General features: G+C 42.4%; 2 protein-coding genes across 4 annotated transcripts in view; one reads left to right on the top strand and one right to left on the bottom strand.

Moving 5' to 3' along the window:
* The window catches only part of slx4ip (SLX4 interacting protein), a 45987-nt gene extending 42882 nt beyond the window's left edge, over positions 1–3105 (top strand). For all 3 annotated transcript variants that reach the window (XM_008430213.2, XM_008430214.1, XM_008430212.1), the window contains 2 exons: positions 1479–1585; positions 1705–3105. In XM_008430213.2, coding sequence (XP_008428435.1) covers positions 1479–1585; positions 1705–2404 — 807 coding nt within the window. In that variant the 3' untranslated portion in view covers positions 2405–3105. The remainder of the gene's footprint in view (positions 1–1478; positions 1586–1704) is intronic.
* Positions 3106–5051: 1946 nt separating this feature from the next.
* The window catches only part of jag1b (jagged canonical Notch ligand 1b), a 37187-nt gene continuing 24697 nt past the window's right edge, over positions 5052–17541 (bottom strand). The window contains exons 13-25 of the mRNA XM_008430210.2: positions 16539–16703; positions 16337–16450; positions 16095–16208; positions 15835–15948; positions 14020–14136; positions 13324–13351; positions 12884–12969; positions 11263–11376; positions 11058–11167; positions 9065–9304; positions 7795–7926; positions 7438–7579; positions 5052–6898 (exon numbers count right to left, since the gene is read on the bottom strand). Coding sequence (XP_008428432.1) covers positions 6423–6898; positions 7438–7579; positions 7795–7926; positions 9065–9304; positions 11058–11167; positions 11263–11376; positions 12884–12969; positions 13324–13351; positions 14020–14136; positions 15835–15948; positions 16095–16208; positions 16337–16450; positions 16539–16703 — 1952 coding nt within the window. The 3' untranslated portion in view covers positions 5052–6422. The remainder of the gene's footprint in view (positions 6899–7437; positions 7580–7794; positions 7927–9064; positions 9305–11057; positions 11168–11262; positions 11377–12883; positions 12970–13323; positions 13352–14019; positions 14137–15834; positions 15949–16094; positions 16209–16336; positions 16451–16538; positions 16704–17541) is intronic.

The raw sequence follows: 17541 nt of genomic DNA, 5'->3' as shown, positions 1-17541 counted from the left end.
CAACTAGTGTATAATAAAAGCTCTACAGCGCGGCTGTCCTGCAACTTCTGGATACATCCCAAGATTTATCTTCACCTGGTTCAAATTCTGTAAATAATAATAATTTTTAAAAAAATGAAGCACCTTTTGCTGTCCAATTATTGATTGATTAAAAAGTAATCCAACAGATCACCACTACACTGCATAGTTGTTTGACATGGTTTTAGAAGTGTTTTTCTAACTGCATCCTTTGCTACAAATGATCGAGCGTGCACTAAAAGAATGCTTTCAGTGCATTTTAGGCAATAAAATGTTTGTATTCTTATTTAAAAAAGAAAGGATCTATTTGCATTTTCTTTTGTATTTTTAGTATTGTATAAAATAAGCTGAAGTGGTTAAATGAGAAATTAGCAGTTTGCCAATTTTTTCCCCCCTGATTAATCGCCACAATAATAAACCACTGAAATAATAGTTGCCGTCAGAACGTGAATCTCAAGTCTTCTACAGGTTCTCTTCTGGGATTGATTTGTATTTAGCTTCATTTATCTTTCCATCTAGTCTGACCAGTTTCCCTTTCACTGCTCAAGAAAAGATGAGATTCTCCCACCCGAGCTGTGCTTCTCTGCAGCTCCTCCAGAGTTACTATGAGCCTCTTTTCTGCTTCGCTGCTTAATGCTCTTTTTCAAGCCCTGGCAGTTTATGGGGGCGGCTTTGTTTTGTTTGGTTTGCAGTCGTGACCTACTCTTTCCATTTACGGATAGTAGGTTTCCACGGCTCTGTGAGATTTCCAAAGCGTGGGAACTTGTTTTATATCCTAAGACCTGCTTTAAACTGTTGCAACGGGTAATTAGGTGACTTTTGAAGGTAATTACTTGCACTGGGTTTTATTTGGGAGTATTCAGATTTTTAATTTGCATTGTGTTCGACTGTCACATAAAGTGACTAAGTGGTTGTAATGTGACAAAATGTGAAAAGTTCACTGGGTATGAATACTTCTGCAATTCTCTAATAATAGAACAATCTACCACTGGCTCGTTCCCAGTCTCAAATGGCCCTGCTAGCACACTGTGCCCTTATTATTGCAATTAATTTACAACAAACTGACAGACTCTCTACCTCCAAGTTCTGGTCAATTTACTACCAGCATCTTCTGTTCTCTCATAAAACTGGAGTCTGTTCTCGGTCAGCCAAGGAAAAAAACATGTGATTAACCTTCATTAGTGGCCCGTTGAGGGCACATGTTGGTGAGATCCAATTTTTGGCTTGTTCCGTGTTCTGCCTCAGAGGTTCCCCCTCTCTACTATGTGGAGTTATTAAACTTTCACCCCAAGCTTAACCCTTTAGGGAGCTTGTTATGAGCTTTTTCTGCCGTTCGAATGAAGTTATGATTATACTTATTTCCCTTCCTCGCCACAACGGGTTTACATGTCCTCCTTCCATCAGGGGATGCCGCCAGCTAAATCCTCTTTGTTTACACCTTTTCTGTTTGTCCCTTCTAGACTGAGCTGAGTGAGCAAACCAGATCAGAATATTTTTCCAGTGTGGGAGAAACCCGAGAGCTTTTACGCAGCCCGAGAAAAACAAAGAAGTCTGTGCTTCAAACGATGTAAGTATGATCTAATGCTTTCCAACCCCACCAGTCAAAGAGGACACTCACACAATGTTTGTTCCTATGCTTTTAGCTGTTTTTTTTGTTGTTGTTTTTTTTTTTTTTTTTTGTTGCAGAGCCAAACAAGCCTGTGTCCAGCAAGAGATCTGTGGTTCCACGACTGAGGTGCAGCAGATGGAGCGGAGTGGCTTTCCCAAAAAACGGGGACTTGAGGATGAAGCCAGGGAGGCAGAATCGAGGCCAGAGGCCGTGCCCAGGTCTGAACTGAGCGCAGCCCTGGAGGCAAACCACAAGGTGCCTTGCAGCGATGCCTTAATTGAACGTGAGGCTGAGGTACGGTCTTCTCAAAGGCAGAAACCTGAGGCAGAGAGTGAAATAACACAGAAGACCAGCAAGAGGTGCGAGCCCAGGGAAGATCCTGGCTCGCAGCTGGCCAAGAAAACGTGCCTTGGAAGCTGTTCAGCCCCAGCGCAAATCCACTCCACCTCGCAAACACTCAACCATTACCTCCCTCCCCTGCTGCCACTTCCTCCAGTCGGAGCGATGGCAAACTCCAAGGCTTTCCCTGTCTCCGAGTGCAAGAAAACCACACTGGAAGTAGAGCTGCTTACTCCAGGGAAACAGGCCCAGAGGCTCCTCCTCGCAAGCAATAACACAGCAAAGACAAACCAAAACAGGCCAGCCGCAAGTCTGAGGGGCCTATCTGTCAAGCCCGCATCCTCGGGCTCCTCTATTGGTTCCAGATCCACGTTCGGAGAGGAGGGGAGTGAAAACGTGCCCAGAACCTCGAGATTACGACGAACTAAGAGGTCCTGAGAGGGAGAGGAAAGCTGAAGTAAAGATCCCCGACGCCACGGAGATACAGATTTTATTCTGTCGGGCTGAAAGCTTGCAGCTCATGTGGTCTCTTTAGTCGGCTTTGCTTGTTATTTTTAACATGTTGTTCTTGTGACTCGCATCAAATGCTAACTGCTTAGTGTCGGTTCAGACTTGAGCGTTACAGTTTTCTCTTGACACATACCCAAAACAGGCCGGTGCCTCTCCCGTTTTTAGGAGCGGCAATCCAGAGGTTTCTGCAAATGGAAGTAGAAAACCTTTATTGGAGAATAGATTTTGGTTTTATGTTAAAGATCAGGGATTTGAGACAGGCAGGAGCCGCGCAGTACGTCATGGCTTTCAGTCTGAAGCGCTGGCTCCTACGCGTCTGAAAAGTGTCCAGTATCCCCGCCGAAGCTCTGATGTGATTGATGGCAGTTTCCAGACTTATTTCATCGCCCCATTCTTATTTTGGGTTGACTTCAGTCGCTTACATTTAACCTAATCCATCGCTCCTGAGCAATTGAAGGTGGTACATTGTAAAAGTATTCACACCCCTTGAGCTTTTTCACATTTTCTTATGATGTGTTTTGTCAGGATTTTATATGATAGACCAACATAAAGTAAGACTGTAAAGTTACAGGATAGCAGTATATTTTTTTCTTTCTTTTTGCAAAAACAATAAAAAAAAAATCTGAAAAGTTTGTTGTCCTTTTGTATTTGGACCCCTTTGTTCCGACATCTCTAAATGAAACTCGGTGCAACCGCCTTCAGAAGTTCTCAAAGTAGCAAAGAGTTACCTGTGTTTAACTCAGAGGTAACTGAGCCTGCTCATTCAGGTTAAATGGAAAGCATCTGTGATGTCAGAGATCTCAACATTTAGGTCTGGACTTTGACTGGTCCATTCCATGAATGTGCTTTGATTGAAGCCGTTCCAAACCTCCTCCTAGATGTTTAAGTGGTTGTCCTTCACCCTGGTCTCAGGTTTTTTGCAGCCTCCATCAGGTTTTTCTCCAGGATGCTTCTGCGCCCTGGAGGAACTTCTCAAACTTTTCATTTTCAAAATTGTGCGAGATTTTCAAAGCACTGATTTATCAGCCAGCTGATTTATCGGCACAAATTTTCTTAATTTTGGGATTTCGGTTATCGGCCAATACTTGCATGTGAAGACGACCTTGAGAGGTTTGACTGATGGACTTTCCTGCTATATTTAGCGGACAAAATTGGTACTTGCCAAAATCAGAATGGGCAGGTCAGGCTTTTTAAAGATCGGTAATCATCGGTGCAGCTTTACTTAGGATATTTAATAACCTAAAACCTGCTGTAAACGTCTCCCTCACCTGGCTGCCATGAAGCTGGTTGTTCTCTAACAAACTTCTGAGCCCTTCACAGAACAGCTGGATTTATATTGAAGTTATGTTACACACAGCTGGACTTAATTAGGTGACTTACACTCCATTTAATTCAGGGGTATTAGAGTTCATGGGGAACTCTTTCAAACTTGCAGATTTTTAGACATTAACGAATCATCCTACTCCTTTTTTTCGCCCATAACTTTTGCTCCACTTTGCCTTGGTCTATCCCAGGGGTCAGCAAGTTTACAACCTTCAGAGCCATTTCGGTTTTAGATCCAGCTAAACAAAATTTGCTTAAAGCCGCACAAGATTCAACATTAAACCAATTATCTCGTGGGATTTTTTTTTTCTAAAAACTTTTGTAATATATATAAAGAAAATCAAACTTTTAAACAGTTTTTCCAAGGGAATGTAAAAATGGAAAACTGTCACAGAAGCTCATTTTGGAACTAAAAGATGAAAATGTTGCTTTATAAAAAATGAAAAAAATCCTTACACTAGACTGCATGAAAACAGCATTTTTGATCAAAGTTATTTAGAGCCACACGTGACTCCGGAGCTGCTGGTTGCATACCCCTGATCTATCCTGTGACATACGTAAATGTTATAACTTAGCACTGTGACAAAGGTATAAAAGTTCAACAAGTTGGAATACATTTGCAATAATGTTGTAAATTTAAAAGCATTTCAGGGATTGTGGATTCAAGCCAAATATGAAAGACTACTGGGGTATAAGTGGTGATTCAGTCTTTATATTTTACCTTTTTTTTCTGTTTTTCATGTGAATAACTGATTGGATTTTTCTCATTTTCCATTTTCTTTCACACACACAGAACAGATTGGGACAGCTTTACGGAGTTGCCGTTGTGTGCTGGAGCCAGATTAGGTTGGCCCAAGTCCCCTAATGTCCTAGGGTCATCCTCTGGAAGTGTTGCTAATCCCTGGTCTCAGTTTTAATCGTGTCAAACATATTCCCAAGAGATTCTCCTTAAACTCTGATCCCTGCCTTTCTGAAAGGTTTGTAAAGAAACGCCCAGATCGACAAGGGGAAACCTTGTGAGCAGATCATGGGGTGTGAAGGTACTTTTGACCCGATGCGAGGACGGCCGGCCGTCCGCAACACAATTAGCAGTAAACGTATTTGGACAGGAACCTCGTTGGGAGCCTATGAAGTGTCTCCAGCTCCGGTTCCCACGCCAGCTGCATGAGAACGCGCTCATAATGCGCTCCGACATGTTCAGGCCCCAGATGCGTCACACACACACACACACACAGACTCTGAACTCGATTTCTCCAGAACAAAGACGACTTTAATTCTCTTTTCATACAAAATATTTAATAAATATGACTTTTCAAAAAAATATATTGCCAGATCAACACATAACTCTCAAGTTCATAACACAAAACAAGTCAGAAAGGACTAAGTGTTGCCAAGACCTTAAAGGATTAACAAATGAGATCTTTAAAGAGTCTCGTCTTTTTTTTTTTGTTTGTTTGTTTTTTGAAATGTGCAGAGAAACAAAGCGAACTCTAGCAGAGGAAGGCAGTGTTTGCATCAGTGTTCCCATTGCCCCCCTGCTTTTCAAGTATTATGCTGACTAAAGCAGATGGGAATTCGACAGCCATTGAAATACGTGGGTGGGAGAAAAAACTGAAACTGCTGAAGAATTTTTGTTCCCTTACGAGTGAATTTATATCCATTAGTGGCAAGCAATATGTCTGCCACCATGTCCAACCCTCGTAGCCGAAGGAGATCTTCTTGTCGTCCTAACCTCACTTGGTTTCAATTAAGGTCCTGGCAACAAATAATGAAATGTCAAATGTATTTGAAAAAAAAGAAAAAAAAAAGTGAGTTTTCAGGCGTGTAAAGTTCCTGTCTCTTGTCTTCTAAGATTTGAAATTTGCCTTTTATTTTGAAAATTGTTTTAAAAGAAATGGAAAGCTTCTGCAGCTATCAGAACCTTCAAACTAGACAGAACATATAAATAAAAAGGAATGATATCTTTAAGGCTCTTGATTATTAAGTTAATAAATCAAATATACACAATGATTAATAAAAAATGTACATATCTACAAGTTCTAAATTGTCACATAAATTCTTCATATTGGCAGCAACTGCTGACACTGAACCATTTGTTCTCTCTTGCTCCCCCCAGAAAATTAAAATAAATAATAAAGTGGATTTTTTTTTTTCCTCTTGACAGTTGCTCGAGTCTAAAAGCTGAGAAGGCACTTCCTCCAAATGAAACTAGAAGGAATTCAAACATGTACTAAAAAATAATTAGCTCTAGTGTCGAACACGTCGTGTAGTTTTAGTCAACAATTATGCCAGAAGCCCCCTTCCATTTGTCCGCTAAATTAAAAACCGGGGGCTGTAGGTGGGGGGAGTGGAAATGAAATGCACAAGAGGACACTTTTGCAAGTAGCTCTACGGTGAAATGTAGACCAGTGCCTTGTGTTTCCAGCCAACCAAAGCAACCGTCACTGCCAGTGTAAGCCAGCTTGTCAAAACTTAAATTAACACGGGGAATATGTGAAAATACTGACGGGGTCAACAAATGACATGACCGTTTTATTAACTACACATGCCGAGGCTCCCCGTTTTCACCCACCACCTGGGTGTGAAGGAATAAGGCTTGGTTGCACAGCAACACAGCTGTCTGCTATACGATGTAGTCCATCCTGTTTATGCTGTTTGCCGTCTCCAAGTCCCTGTTGTCCTGTTTATTAGTCCAGTTAGGATGCTTGGATGTTGGGTTGGGATTGGAGATGGGCGCCTTCTCGTCCCTCTCCACCAGCGTGTATGCTGGCTGTTTGGCGAAGCGGCCCTTCTGTAAGTGCCTCTCCTTGTCGTCCTCATCCCCTTCGGGATGATTTGTCCTTATTTTGGCAATGATCGAGTTCTTGTTTTCGTAGTCTTTGATGGCCACCGTCAGGCCCACGTGCTTCTCTATAGGGTTCTTGATCTGGTTGAGGTGCTCCCGCACGTTGTTGGTGGTGTTGTCCTCGGAGCCGCTCGGCAGCGTCCCGTTGTGGTTGCTCTGTTTCCGCCGCCGCCGCATGCACCACAGCAAGACGGAGACCAGCAGGAGGAACCAGATGACGATGAAAATGGAGGAGAGGAGGGGCACAAGGTAGTCTGATGGAGGAAGATGAGAACATGTCAGTCAGATCCCAAAGAACTCTACATAATAAAAAAACAACTTTTTTTTTGCATTACAATGTCAACGAATGGCTTTCAAACTTTGTAATTTGTAGTTTAAACCCCCAAATTCCAAGTTTTGTAGAAACCCCTTTTGCTGCAGGTCTTTCGGGGTCTTTGAATTTACTAGTTGAAAGTTTTATTGAAGGGTGTGGCAAAGAGACATCCTAAATTCAAATGGATGGCATGATTTCTCTTCAAATGTAATGCGTTGTTAAAGATCCAGTAAAGTACAATGAGGTGACAGTTCCACGCAGCAAAGCAGCCCTGCTCTGTGTCCTGAACTTCTGGATAGACTTTAACACTCTGCTAACCGCCGTCGCATGTCAGACCTGGGAGGTTTCATGTGTAGGAGGGGAAGGAAATGCGCTTCAAATAAACACATTTTTCTTTAAGGTTTGCTGTCATATTTAAGGTGTGGCAACATCAACCGATCAAGTGTGTGCACGTCTGGGAGAGATGGACTCGTTTCATACCAGTTTTGCTGGGTCTTGGCACCTGAACTTTGACAATGGCAGAGAGGATTGTGTTGTTCCCGTTGCCCTTGCTAACCAGGTCGATTATTCGGTCTGTGATCTCTTTGATGGGATTGCGATCCAAACGGTGGTCTTCAGTAGACTAGATTCAGAGAAAGGTTTCAAAATCAGTTTTCTTTTTTTTTTTTTATACATCACATATTTGCTTGTTCCCCTCTAATCACCCAATATAACTCCATCTAACCCCGTCCCATTAAAGCATCTTTAAGTGCTGCTGGGAATTCACGCTGCTGGCTATAAATCAAAGCAAAGTTTCCTGAGAAACACATGGCAGACTGAGTGGGAGGAGGCACTTACCAGGCAGACGTGGATCTCGTTGCTGGCCGAGAACGACGGGTCACAGGTTATAGTCACAGAATGCTCCAAGGAAAAATTCCTCACTATGTTCAGGTTCCTCAGCTGCTTACAAACTCCTTCCACTGTCAAGCCCTACGCATGAAGAAGAGATGAGTTAATGATGCTGCAAGAAATTAGAACTAAAACTGGAGTGCTGACGACGTTTCAGCAAAAAAAAAAAAAAAGTTAAAAATCTGACGTGGTTCAAGTTTATCTAATTTAAATTACACAGCAAGTAGAGAGTCTGTCCCTCGTTATAACTAGAAACCAACCAATCTTGGCAGATACAAATTTCTATTCACATTTCTTTTAGAAAAAAGAAAAAAAAACTGTTTTAATTGATGCATTGAAACATGCTTTTATAGAGAAACTTCACACACAAACACACTTCTAATCACACACAGTTGTTTATATTCAGGTGTTTTTCAGATGCGCTCTACGTTGGGGTGTGGTTGCCACCAAATGCATCTTGTATTAACTTGTACTGTGTATGTTGGATGATGTTATAATTATCTGTATCGTTTGTTGCTGTGGATTCTTTTTTTTTTCCTTCTTCTTCTTCTTTCTGCAGGTGTAGAGGCAGACTGCCAGGACATGGACTTGGATTCTCTTTATGCTCATCTCTCATTCTTTCCTTTAAACCTTTTCCCCATTTCATGTTAAATAAATTCAAACTAATTTCTAATAATGTTTAATACGTCTCAAGAAAGCTGTAATGCTCTACTCATGAAGGTAAATCTGTTGAGCTTCACCTCGACTCTCAAACAGGACCGAATGCCACACCACCGGACAGGACACACACACACACGCACACACACACACCAAAAAAAATAGATAAAATTAAAAAAACATGCTTTTAGCTGATTTTTAGTAAACTCTACCATTTATGTACTATTTGTCCATTTATATCACTTTGATGTATTTAATAAATCTATTGATCAAGGGAAAAATCTGCCAGTTTCCATCTCTTCAGCAGTCATCTCCTAAAATTAATCTTCTAATGTGTTCATATAACTTTATTCCAATAACAAAATGGAGATTAAGACAACTCAATGATAAAGAGCAGGAATATTCACATGCTTTATGAACTCAACGTATTTAAATGGCACGAATGAATTCTTAAGTTGCTTGTTATCCCTGATCTAATTCATTTACGACCTCCTCCCACAGGAGAGGAATAAAACAAAACGATAATTTAATCTCTTCGTTTCTAAGTGCCGAGGAAGCTTACCGCGGGCATGATCTCCTTTTTTAGGACGAAGGTGATGTTGGCGCAGCTGTTGTCCTGGTAAGAGGAGCTGGGGTGGCATTTGATTCGAGGCTGAGCGAGGCCGGAGCCCCAGCACTCGCCCAGCTCCAGGCAGGGTTTCACAAAGCAGTGGGCTTCTCTGAGGGGCATGCAGCTCTGATCCGGGGGGCATCCGCCTCGGCCTTTGGCGCCGAGTTTGCACGACTTCGGGCCGCACCACATCTGCAGCGAAGGGGGGGGGGGTAATGACATAAATTACACAATCCTAAAACATTATCCGTTTTGGGTTGGGTCACCCTTGATCACTTGTTCAGTTTGTCTTGCAGCTCCACATCATTTCACATTTTCTCCTTTTCCTAGCCCATTATGCAGTTCGTCGTCAATGAGTCTCTTTGCCACTCTGTGGGTGTAACCCTACCAGCCATGAGGGATGAGGTCACATGCAATTCCACGCAATATCAGGGTTATTTAGGAAATGAGGGGGGGGAAAAAAAAAAAGTTCAGCTTGTGCCAAAAAGCATGCATCATGTGGAATGAGCGCATTAAAAGTTGCAACAATAGTAAAATCTTACACTTCCGGATTGTTTTCTCCCCTCCGGCTGCGTTACTAAAACCATTGTGCATCTAGTGATAGTCAAGCATGACAACACAACCCCGAGCACCGTTTGGTCCAGTGTGGGAACTTCACTCGAAAATTCATCCGACACCAATTATCAATACGGCCTTTGTGTTTCTTTACAAAACAAAAAAACTGTATCGTCCCAGTATAGAATTTGACGCTCCCAAACCGGCTCCACCCAGATACAAACCGTGTTGTTGTGGGTGAGTGGCGAGCCCTACCTACTGCCGAGAGCAGGACACACCCACAAACACAGCCTTTGTGTCAATAACCACTTTGTGTGAGGTTCCCCAGGGAGCTTCTGTCATCAGTAAACACAGACATTGTGCACTTCACGGCTAAATGCAGCAGTATAAACTTTCACTGAATGTTTAGGCAGTGTACTTTTAATTTGAGTACAAATCCGGATTGTTGATGCTCCAAACACCACCTTTAAAGATAAGTGCTTTTTTTTTTTTTTTTTTTTTAGGGCCAGAAAAAAAATACGATGAGGCAAAAATAACCCCTTTCTTTTAGCTAAGCCCCAAAATGATAAAGACAGAAGAACCTGGCATTTCAGTGAGCTAAATGTGTGCTGATCTTCATAAAATCAAGAAAGCTGCAGCAAACCAGGTTGGCTGAGGATTAAATTAGGGCTCTGTAACTAACTGACAAACAGTCAATGTTTTGCCTAAAACTTTAATTGAATTTTGAACAGTTTTCCTCAAAAATGGTGTGTTGAACTTAATCTTATTTTGTAGAATGGAGGAAAGTGCAAAAGTTCAATGTAAGAGTAAATAAAATAAACAAAAATGTATTTTTTTAGAAGGAAAATTAATAGAAAAATGAGTCAGAAATCAATAATTTTGCAGCATTCTTAGAAAAAAAATCCCTCAAATCTCTGTTATAGAGCTATGTAAAAACAAAAAACAACTTTCAGTCACCAAAGCAACAACCTTAGATGCTATCAACATCCTAGGTTGTTGTTTGCAGTGATGTCAGAAGAAAGAAAGCCTTTTCTGTCCTACTACCGTCTACCGGGACTGTGATTGCACCTTGTTCAGATGAGACAAAGGCACAACTACTCAGCAAAGGAATTCTCCAGGTGGGTTTGTGATAAAACAATGGATGAATATGTCAAAAACACCTCATGCTCACTGTTAAGTACGGTGGAATATCTGTCATGCTGTGGGCTAGCTTCGATTGGCCTCGGAAGGCTCGTAGAAGTAGCAGGACATTTCAAATTACAATTTGAAAAATTTTGGACAAAAAAACCCCTGGTCTTAATATTAACTCTACATTAATACTAGTACCAACAAATATGGAACAAGTAACTTTAGCAATTTTTCCAATTAACCAGTGTGCCAATAAATGTACCTTTGTGCACAGCACTTTTCCATTGGAGCAGTGACAAATGTTGCAGTCTTCTTCCCAGCTGGCTCCATCCGGGGCAACATGCCCGTTACTAGAGCAATGCTTTCTTGTTTCTACGTTTTAGAAAACAAACAAACAAAAAACATATTGTTAGAGACTTGCTTGCAGAATAATCTGCTTAACTTCCCCCCATCCTGCGAGGACGTACTGTCTTGACAGTGGAGTCCAGTTCTGTCTGGGGGACACAGGCAGCGATATCCGTTGATCTCGTCCACGCAGGTGGATCCCAAGGCGCAGGGAGAGGACTGGCACTCGTTAATATCTGGTACGGCGAAGCAGCGTGAGAGAGGGGAAATCGTTTTTTTATGGAATAAAATGCACAGGCATGCAGAGTTCAGATATTGAGTTAAGTTAAATCAGTGCTCAAATCTAATTCTTTGGGATCATGCGTCATCGAAACTCCTTAATGCACATTTATTTAACAACAACAACAAAAAAAAGAGAAAACCAAACAAGCAAACAGGCCTAAAATGAGCCTGGGACAGCCCCCCCGTAGCTTTTATAGAAAGTCGTCATTAGCAGGTATGCAGGAGCTAAAGGTTGGACTAAGCAGAACAAAGGGTTTGCAATGGGAAAGAATGTGGCCATCTGAAAGCCTTTAAGAGGGAAAACAGTCTGAGTAATCAGTGTCAGAGAGCATGGCTGATTAGCTGCTGGCTCGCTAAGCTGCTTTACCCCTGGGGACACCAACACGGCCCGGTGGAGTGACACCTAAATGGCTCAGGCTGGCCTGCAGCCCGGCGTTCAGATAATTGGCCGACTAGACCTTCCGTTTGCAAGTGACTGATTGTCCGGCTGCAAGGCATGATCTGACTGACTGACGTGCCCAAAAGTAAAGATGTACCGATCAGAGTTTTGTGGCAGATGTCTGAGCTTTTAGAAGATTCTGAATTCTCCTAGAAAACTATATCAGTAAATATTATTCCAGCCTTCTTACCCTAAACGGCCATTAATTTTTTTTAATTATCTGCTTAAAGTCCAGCTCTCTCTCACTCTTTTGCAGCCTCAATAAACTGCAGACATCTCTCAACATGGGATGCTGATCATTTCGCCCATTTGCCATTTCAAAACTTTCCAGACGTGGATATTAAATAACCAACTTTATCCCAAAGCAAAATGGCACCTCTTTGTTCCCGCTAAGGGGAAGTTTCATACCCGCTCTGACAAAATTAATTTCACAGATTTTACTTTACTGTCCAGAAATGTAGTCAAATGACTCAAATAAGAGCACTTTCTATCAGGACTCATTCTAGGTTGATCAGTGGTCATAATCATATCATAACTGATCTGTGACTCAGTAAGTTAACAGGCTGCAGAAAACATGGTTTCCAGATAAATGGTGTCATAAAAATTTACAAGCCTCCTCTGATTTCACTGATCAAACCTCACAGATTGTGAAACGGATAACTTTTCAGTCTTCTTCCGTCAGGAATGGTGTCCACACTGAAGAGTGTTGGCATAGCATAAGAGCGTTTCGATGTGGTGCATTCAGATATCGGCAAAAGATTGGATTTTCTAGGTTTCCGAGCAGCTTGGAGAAGCAGCAGGATAATCTACCGATTCCGGTCACCACAAGATTTGTCATTCCAGGTTTGATTGAGACGTGTAAGGATGTGTTTCTGGGTGTATGGAACGACCCCGGCCCCACTCGTTGCTGTGCACCGACTGTCAGCTGGCTGAAAGAATGCAAATTCCATCCCCGAGCAGACTTACTGCTGCAGACATCTACTGAAAAACAGGCATAAAGTGAAAGCAGGTTTAATACTCACTGATCCGACAGTCTGGACCGGCAAAACCTGGGGCGCATTCACAGCGGTACCAGTTATCCCCGTCCACACAGGTCCCGCTGTTGTAACTGAAGGTTTAAAACAAGCCATGTCAGGTTGGATTTTTTTTTTTTTTTTTTTAAATCCATTTTTTCATTATGGAGAAAATCAGATTCTCAATAATGTAAGATATACAAATCTGTTTTTTATAACTATATAGATAATGGGAAAAGTGTGCTTAAGAATCAAAGCGTTTTGTTAAGTACGAGTCACACGTGAAAGAATTTGCAAAACAGGGTTAGGCGATTGCATCCCAGGAATGAAGGGAGGTGTTCGTCCCGATTCTCAGCAGGAAGAAAGCATGCAGGTGAGGTGAGCCACACAGGAGGAGCAGCTTGTTTACACCAGTTGAAATCTACAGGAAATGTTTGGCTTCCACTTACCATGGGTGGGGACTGCAGTCGTTGGTATCTGTGCAAGAAAAAGGCAGGGAGGGGAAAAAAGAAAGACAAAAACTTGTGAGTGCGGTGTTATTTTCTCTCTCTCCACCCTCATGTGGAGGTGCTCTGTGCACATTGGCAGCAGAAAAGCACGTCTGAGCTTGCGTTCGCAGAGGCATAATGTGTCCACACTGCCTGATCACTCTGTATTACTACCAGAGTACAAAAAAAAAAAAGAATAATAAAAAAAATGACCGTACACCTCCACGCCCTAATTTCCCATTTCTCCCCCCCCCCTCTGAACGAGGAATAGCCGCAAGAGGAATTTATGTTCTGGACTACAAGCGTACAGGGCAGGGATCCCAGGAAAGTTGGGGGAATACAGGAAGGCTGTAGAACAAGCAGACATGTCACTGTTTGGACAGGAATGCAACGACAGAAAGAGGGAGAGGGCTGGGGTGTGGGACCGGGGAAGAAACATCTGTCTTCACTTTCCTCTGCCCTTTCTCTCTTCTCCTCATGGCCGGCATCAGCCATGGAGAAGAAGGAGAAATTTATAAAGAAAAATAAAAAAAAAAGGGGGGGGGGAGATGACTGCTGCTTTTAACGAGACGCAGTACTTCACCTTTGCATTAAGCAGCATGAGGTTTATGATCATTTATTCAACAATAAATGTCCATCTGTGTTCTTTCCACTTACTCTGAGTGCATGTGGGACCCTCCCAGCCTTCCTTGCAGACGCAGGTGAAGGAATCCCCCTTCACCACGCAGGTTCCTCCGTTCTCACACGGGTTGGGCAGACAGCTTGAGTTTTTGGCTGAGAAAGAGAGGCGAGGAAAGCGATAAATGCTAACAGTCATTGCAGGGATGCACCTTAAACATTCGATGAGTTGGTTAAAACTGATTCTGGGGAGCTTCTCTTGCTTCAGCTGTGATGTGAGCCATCAGCGTAATCAGGGAGTTTAAGCCGATGTCTGTCTGCACTGAGAAATGGGCGGGGCTGAAGATGGGAGAACTGAGGGGTGCTGACAGAGTGGAGGGATAAAATTCATCGCTATAACCACAACGGCGCTGATGAGCATCTGAGACAAGACAGGGCTGAACTATCATCTATTTATCATCTATCTATAGTGATGAATCAGTGGGGTGGTTGCACTCCACTGTCCTTAATTCCACACCTTAATTAAATTAACGGTTTATGGCCAGGTTTTTGCTGGCATCATAAGGCTGGATATAAAAATGCTTTTTATATGCATTTTTATTAGAAAAAAAAAAACATCCCCACAGCATAATGCAGCCACAGCCATACATACCTCTGTGCATGCAATCCAAAAAGTTAGGGTTTGTCATGCGAACAGAGTCCCTTCTTCCACAAGTTCCTCAATTTTCTTTCAAGATTGGCTTTTCTCTTCCCACTGTTTCATAACAAGACCAGATTTGCAGAGTGCATCACTGAGTTGCCTTGTCAGCAGGTTCTCCCCCCTCAGGTGTGCGTCTCTGCGGCTCCTCCAGCTACCAAACTTGCGTGTGACTATTGTGTTTTTGAAGGCTTGCAGAAAAGCTGCACACTATGCAGTAATCATAGCAAATTCGCCAAGTTTGGAAGGATTGCAACATTTAAAGTGCAACGCAAATTTCTGCTCCCAAATAAAATATCTGGTTTGATGGACTTTTCCTGCCGTCGACGCAAACACACAATATATTTTAGTGGCTGAGATGCAGAAGCTCACAAAGGTCAACATGCAGTCATAGTTTCATATCAGGACAAGTTTTTCCAGATATCTTGCAGCTCTGGTTTGCAGATGTGTCACACTCTTTCCATTTTCCAGTGGATTGAAGATCTTCCAATCCACTGGAGAAGAGACGTTTGACTACTAGGATCTTTTTTTAACCTATCCCAGCTTTAAACTTCTCCATAACTTGCCCCCTGAGATCCTTGGTTAGAGAACATTAATTTGTTCATTAATGTTCTCTAACAAAACCTCTCGGAACGTCACAGATCGGTTGCATTTATACTAGGGCTGGGAGAGTAATCAACTTATCGGATTTATTTTTTGGAAAAATCTTTCCCCCACCGTTGCACATTTGGGTTTCCATACTTCAGAGTGATGTCAGTGGTTATTTCTTGGATTTCCATCCAAGAAATAAAGCCTTTTTTTTGACAATGTGTGTTACAGCTTCCATTTGTTTAGAATTGGAATTCAGGTCAAGTCACAGAAGAATAATTTAAATAGAAGAAAAAGAAAAAAAGTGAGAAAAAATTTGATTAAAGTCTGAAATCAAATTTAGGATTAATAAAAAAATAAAGAAAAGAAATCTGAGCTTTTATTTTTAAACCATATCGCCTGGCCCCAAATCGTACTGAGGTTAAATTGCACACATCTGGACTCTATAATATCGTAATAGAAATTTATTACAATGGATTTTATTAGAGGCATCAAAAATCGAGATAAAATCTGAGAAGTTCCCCTTAAATGTGAAGGATTAACCCCGAGCTGCAGTGCCTGCTGCTCACCTATGTTGCAGGTCGTGCCCTCCCAGCCTGGGGAACACTTGCACTGGAATGTGTCACCCTCGTCATGGCAGGTGCCTCCATTGTTGCACGTAGCTTCATCGCACTGGCTTTCACCTGCAAGGTATGTGTGAATAATCTCAGGGTTTTTAAGGTAATAGATAATCGAGTACAGCCATGAGCACATACCATGAGCCTGCACGGACAGACAACACGGGTGTGGAAAATAATAAAAAATAAAAAAAAATGGGGGAGGCTCTTACGTGAGTGGCAGGTTTTCCCCTTCCAGCCATTTTTGCACTCACAGAAGAAATCAGACACCAGGTCTCGACATGTCCCTCCATTATGACAGGGGTTGGTGCTGCAGTCATCTATGTCTGGAAATATTAGATGGGTGTGTGTGATTTGAGGGCGGCATATCAAACGGGCGGTGGAAGACACATTTTTCTGTTGAGACGGTTTGAGCAGCGACATGAGGAAAGGATGAGGCGGCGGCATGACTCACTGATCTCGCAGTGGTCGCCCTCCCAGCCGTCGGCGCAGATGCACTGGTAGACGCTGACTTTGTCGATGCACGTGCCTCCGTTGTGACACGGGTTGCTCTCGCAGTCGTTTATGTCTAGAGTTTGAGAGAGACTTGGTGAGATCGACCGTGACAGTGCAGAGCAAACGTGACCATGCCATGGCGACGGTAAATTCGGCCGTACTCTCGTGGCAGTAGGTCCCTCTGAAGCCCTCCTGGCACTCGCAGCTGAACTGACCCCCCGCTTGGCTCCGGCAGCGACCGTGAGGTCCGCACACATTTGACGAAATGTAGCGCTCTCCTCCTGGCGTGCTGTTAGATGCCACAGCGACGGTACAGCTGTCAATCACTGCAAAAAGACGCCACAGACATGAATGGAACAAGTTCTGACCAGAAATAAAAAGGTGATAATACTTTTGTGAATTCTTTTTTTTTTTTTAAACAGGCAGAGCAATGCATTAAACGTGAAATATTTGAATGAAAAAGTAGAAAAGAGCAAATTTGAGGAAGAATGAAAAAGTGTGCAGTTCCCTCATTTTTATTTGATTTTCTTTATTGGTCTTGATATAGAAAATCTTTATAGTCTGTTCCCAGGAACAAGAATGTTCCATAAATCTGCCAACAAAAATCTAATTTTCAAAAACAAAAAGCAACCATCTGCATCCGCGGCACCATTTTTTTTTTTTTTACTTTTAAATCTGTGGCCAGGGGCCACATTTGGACATCCCTGATCTGCCAGATTTTCTTCCTCCTTCGATCTTTATCTCCATCCATCCTCAACAGTTTTTAAAGTATCCCCTCAGCATGATGCTCCCACCAGCCCAAAAAGTTAACCCGACCAGAGATCCTTGTTCCACATGTTGTCTGAACCTGAGTTTCTTTCTCACTCTTAAAAAGCCAGATTTGTGAAGCGTACAAGTAATAAGTTTTGCACCTGAGCTCTGTCTCTGCAGCTCCTCCAGTGCCACCATGACTCTCTCTTTCTGTCCTTTTAATCATCTTTAATAAGTTTGCAGTTGTGTTGCATTTAGACCGTTACACTCGAGTTTATTTAAGTATTAGAGTAGAGGGGGATTAATACATATGCACGCTGAGTAAACGTGCATAAATCTGAGTAAACTACGCGCAGTTAAGTTGTTAGTAATGTGACAAAATGTGAAAAAGTGGAAGCCTCTGCTCGGCTCTGC

This window comes from Poecilia reticulata, linkage group LG15 (genome assembly GCF_000633615.1).
Source record: "Poecilia reticulata strain Guanapo linkage group LG15, Guppy_female_1.0+MT, whole genome shotgun sequence".
NCBI classification, from domain to species: Eukaryota; Metazoa; Chordata; class Actinopteri; order Cyprinodontiformes; family Poeciliidae; genus Poecilia; species Poecilia reticulata.
This window is presented reverse-complemented; position numbering and strand designations above follow the sequence as displayed.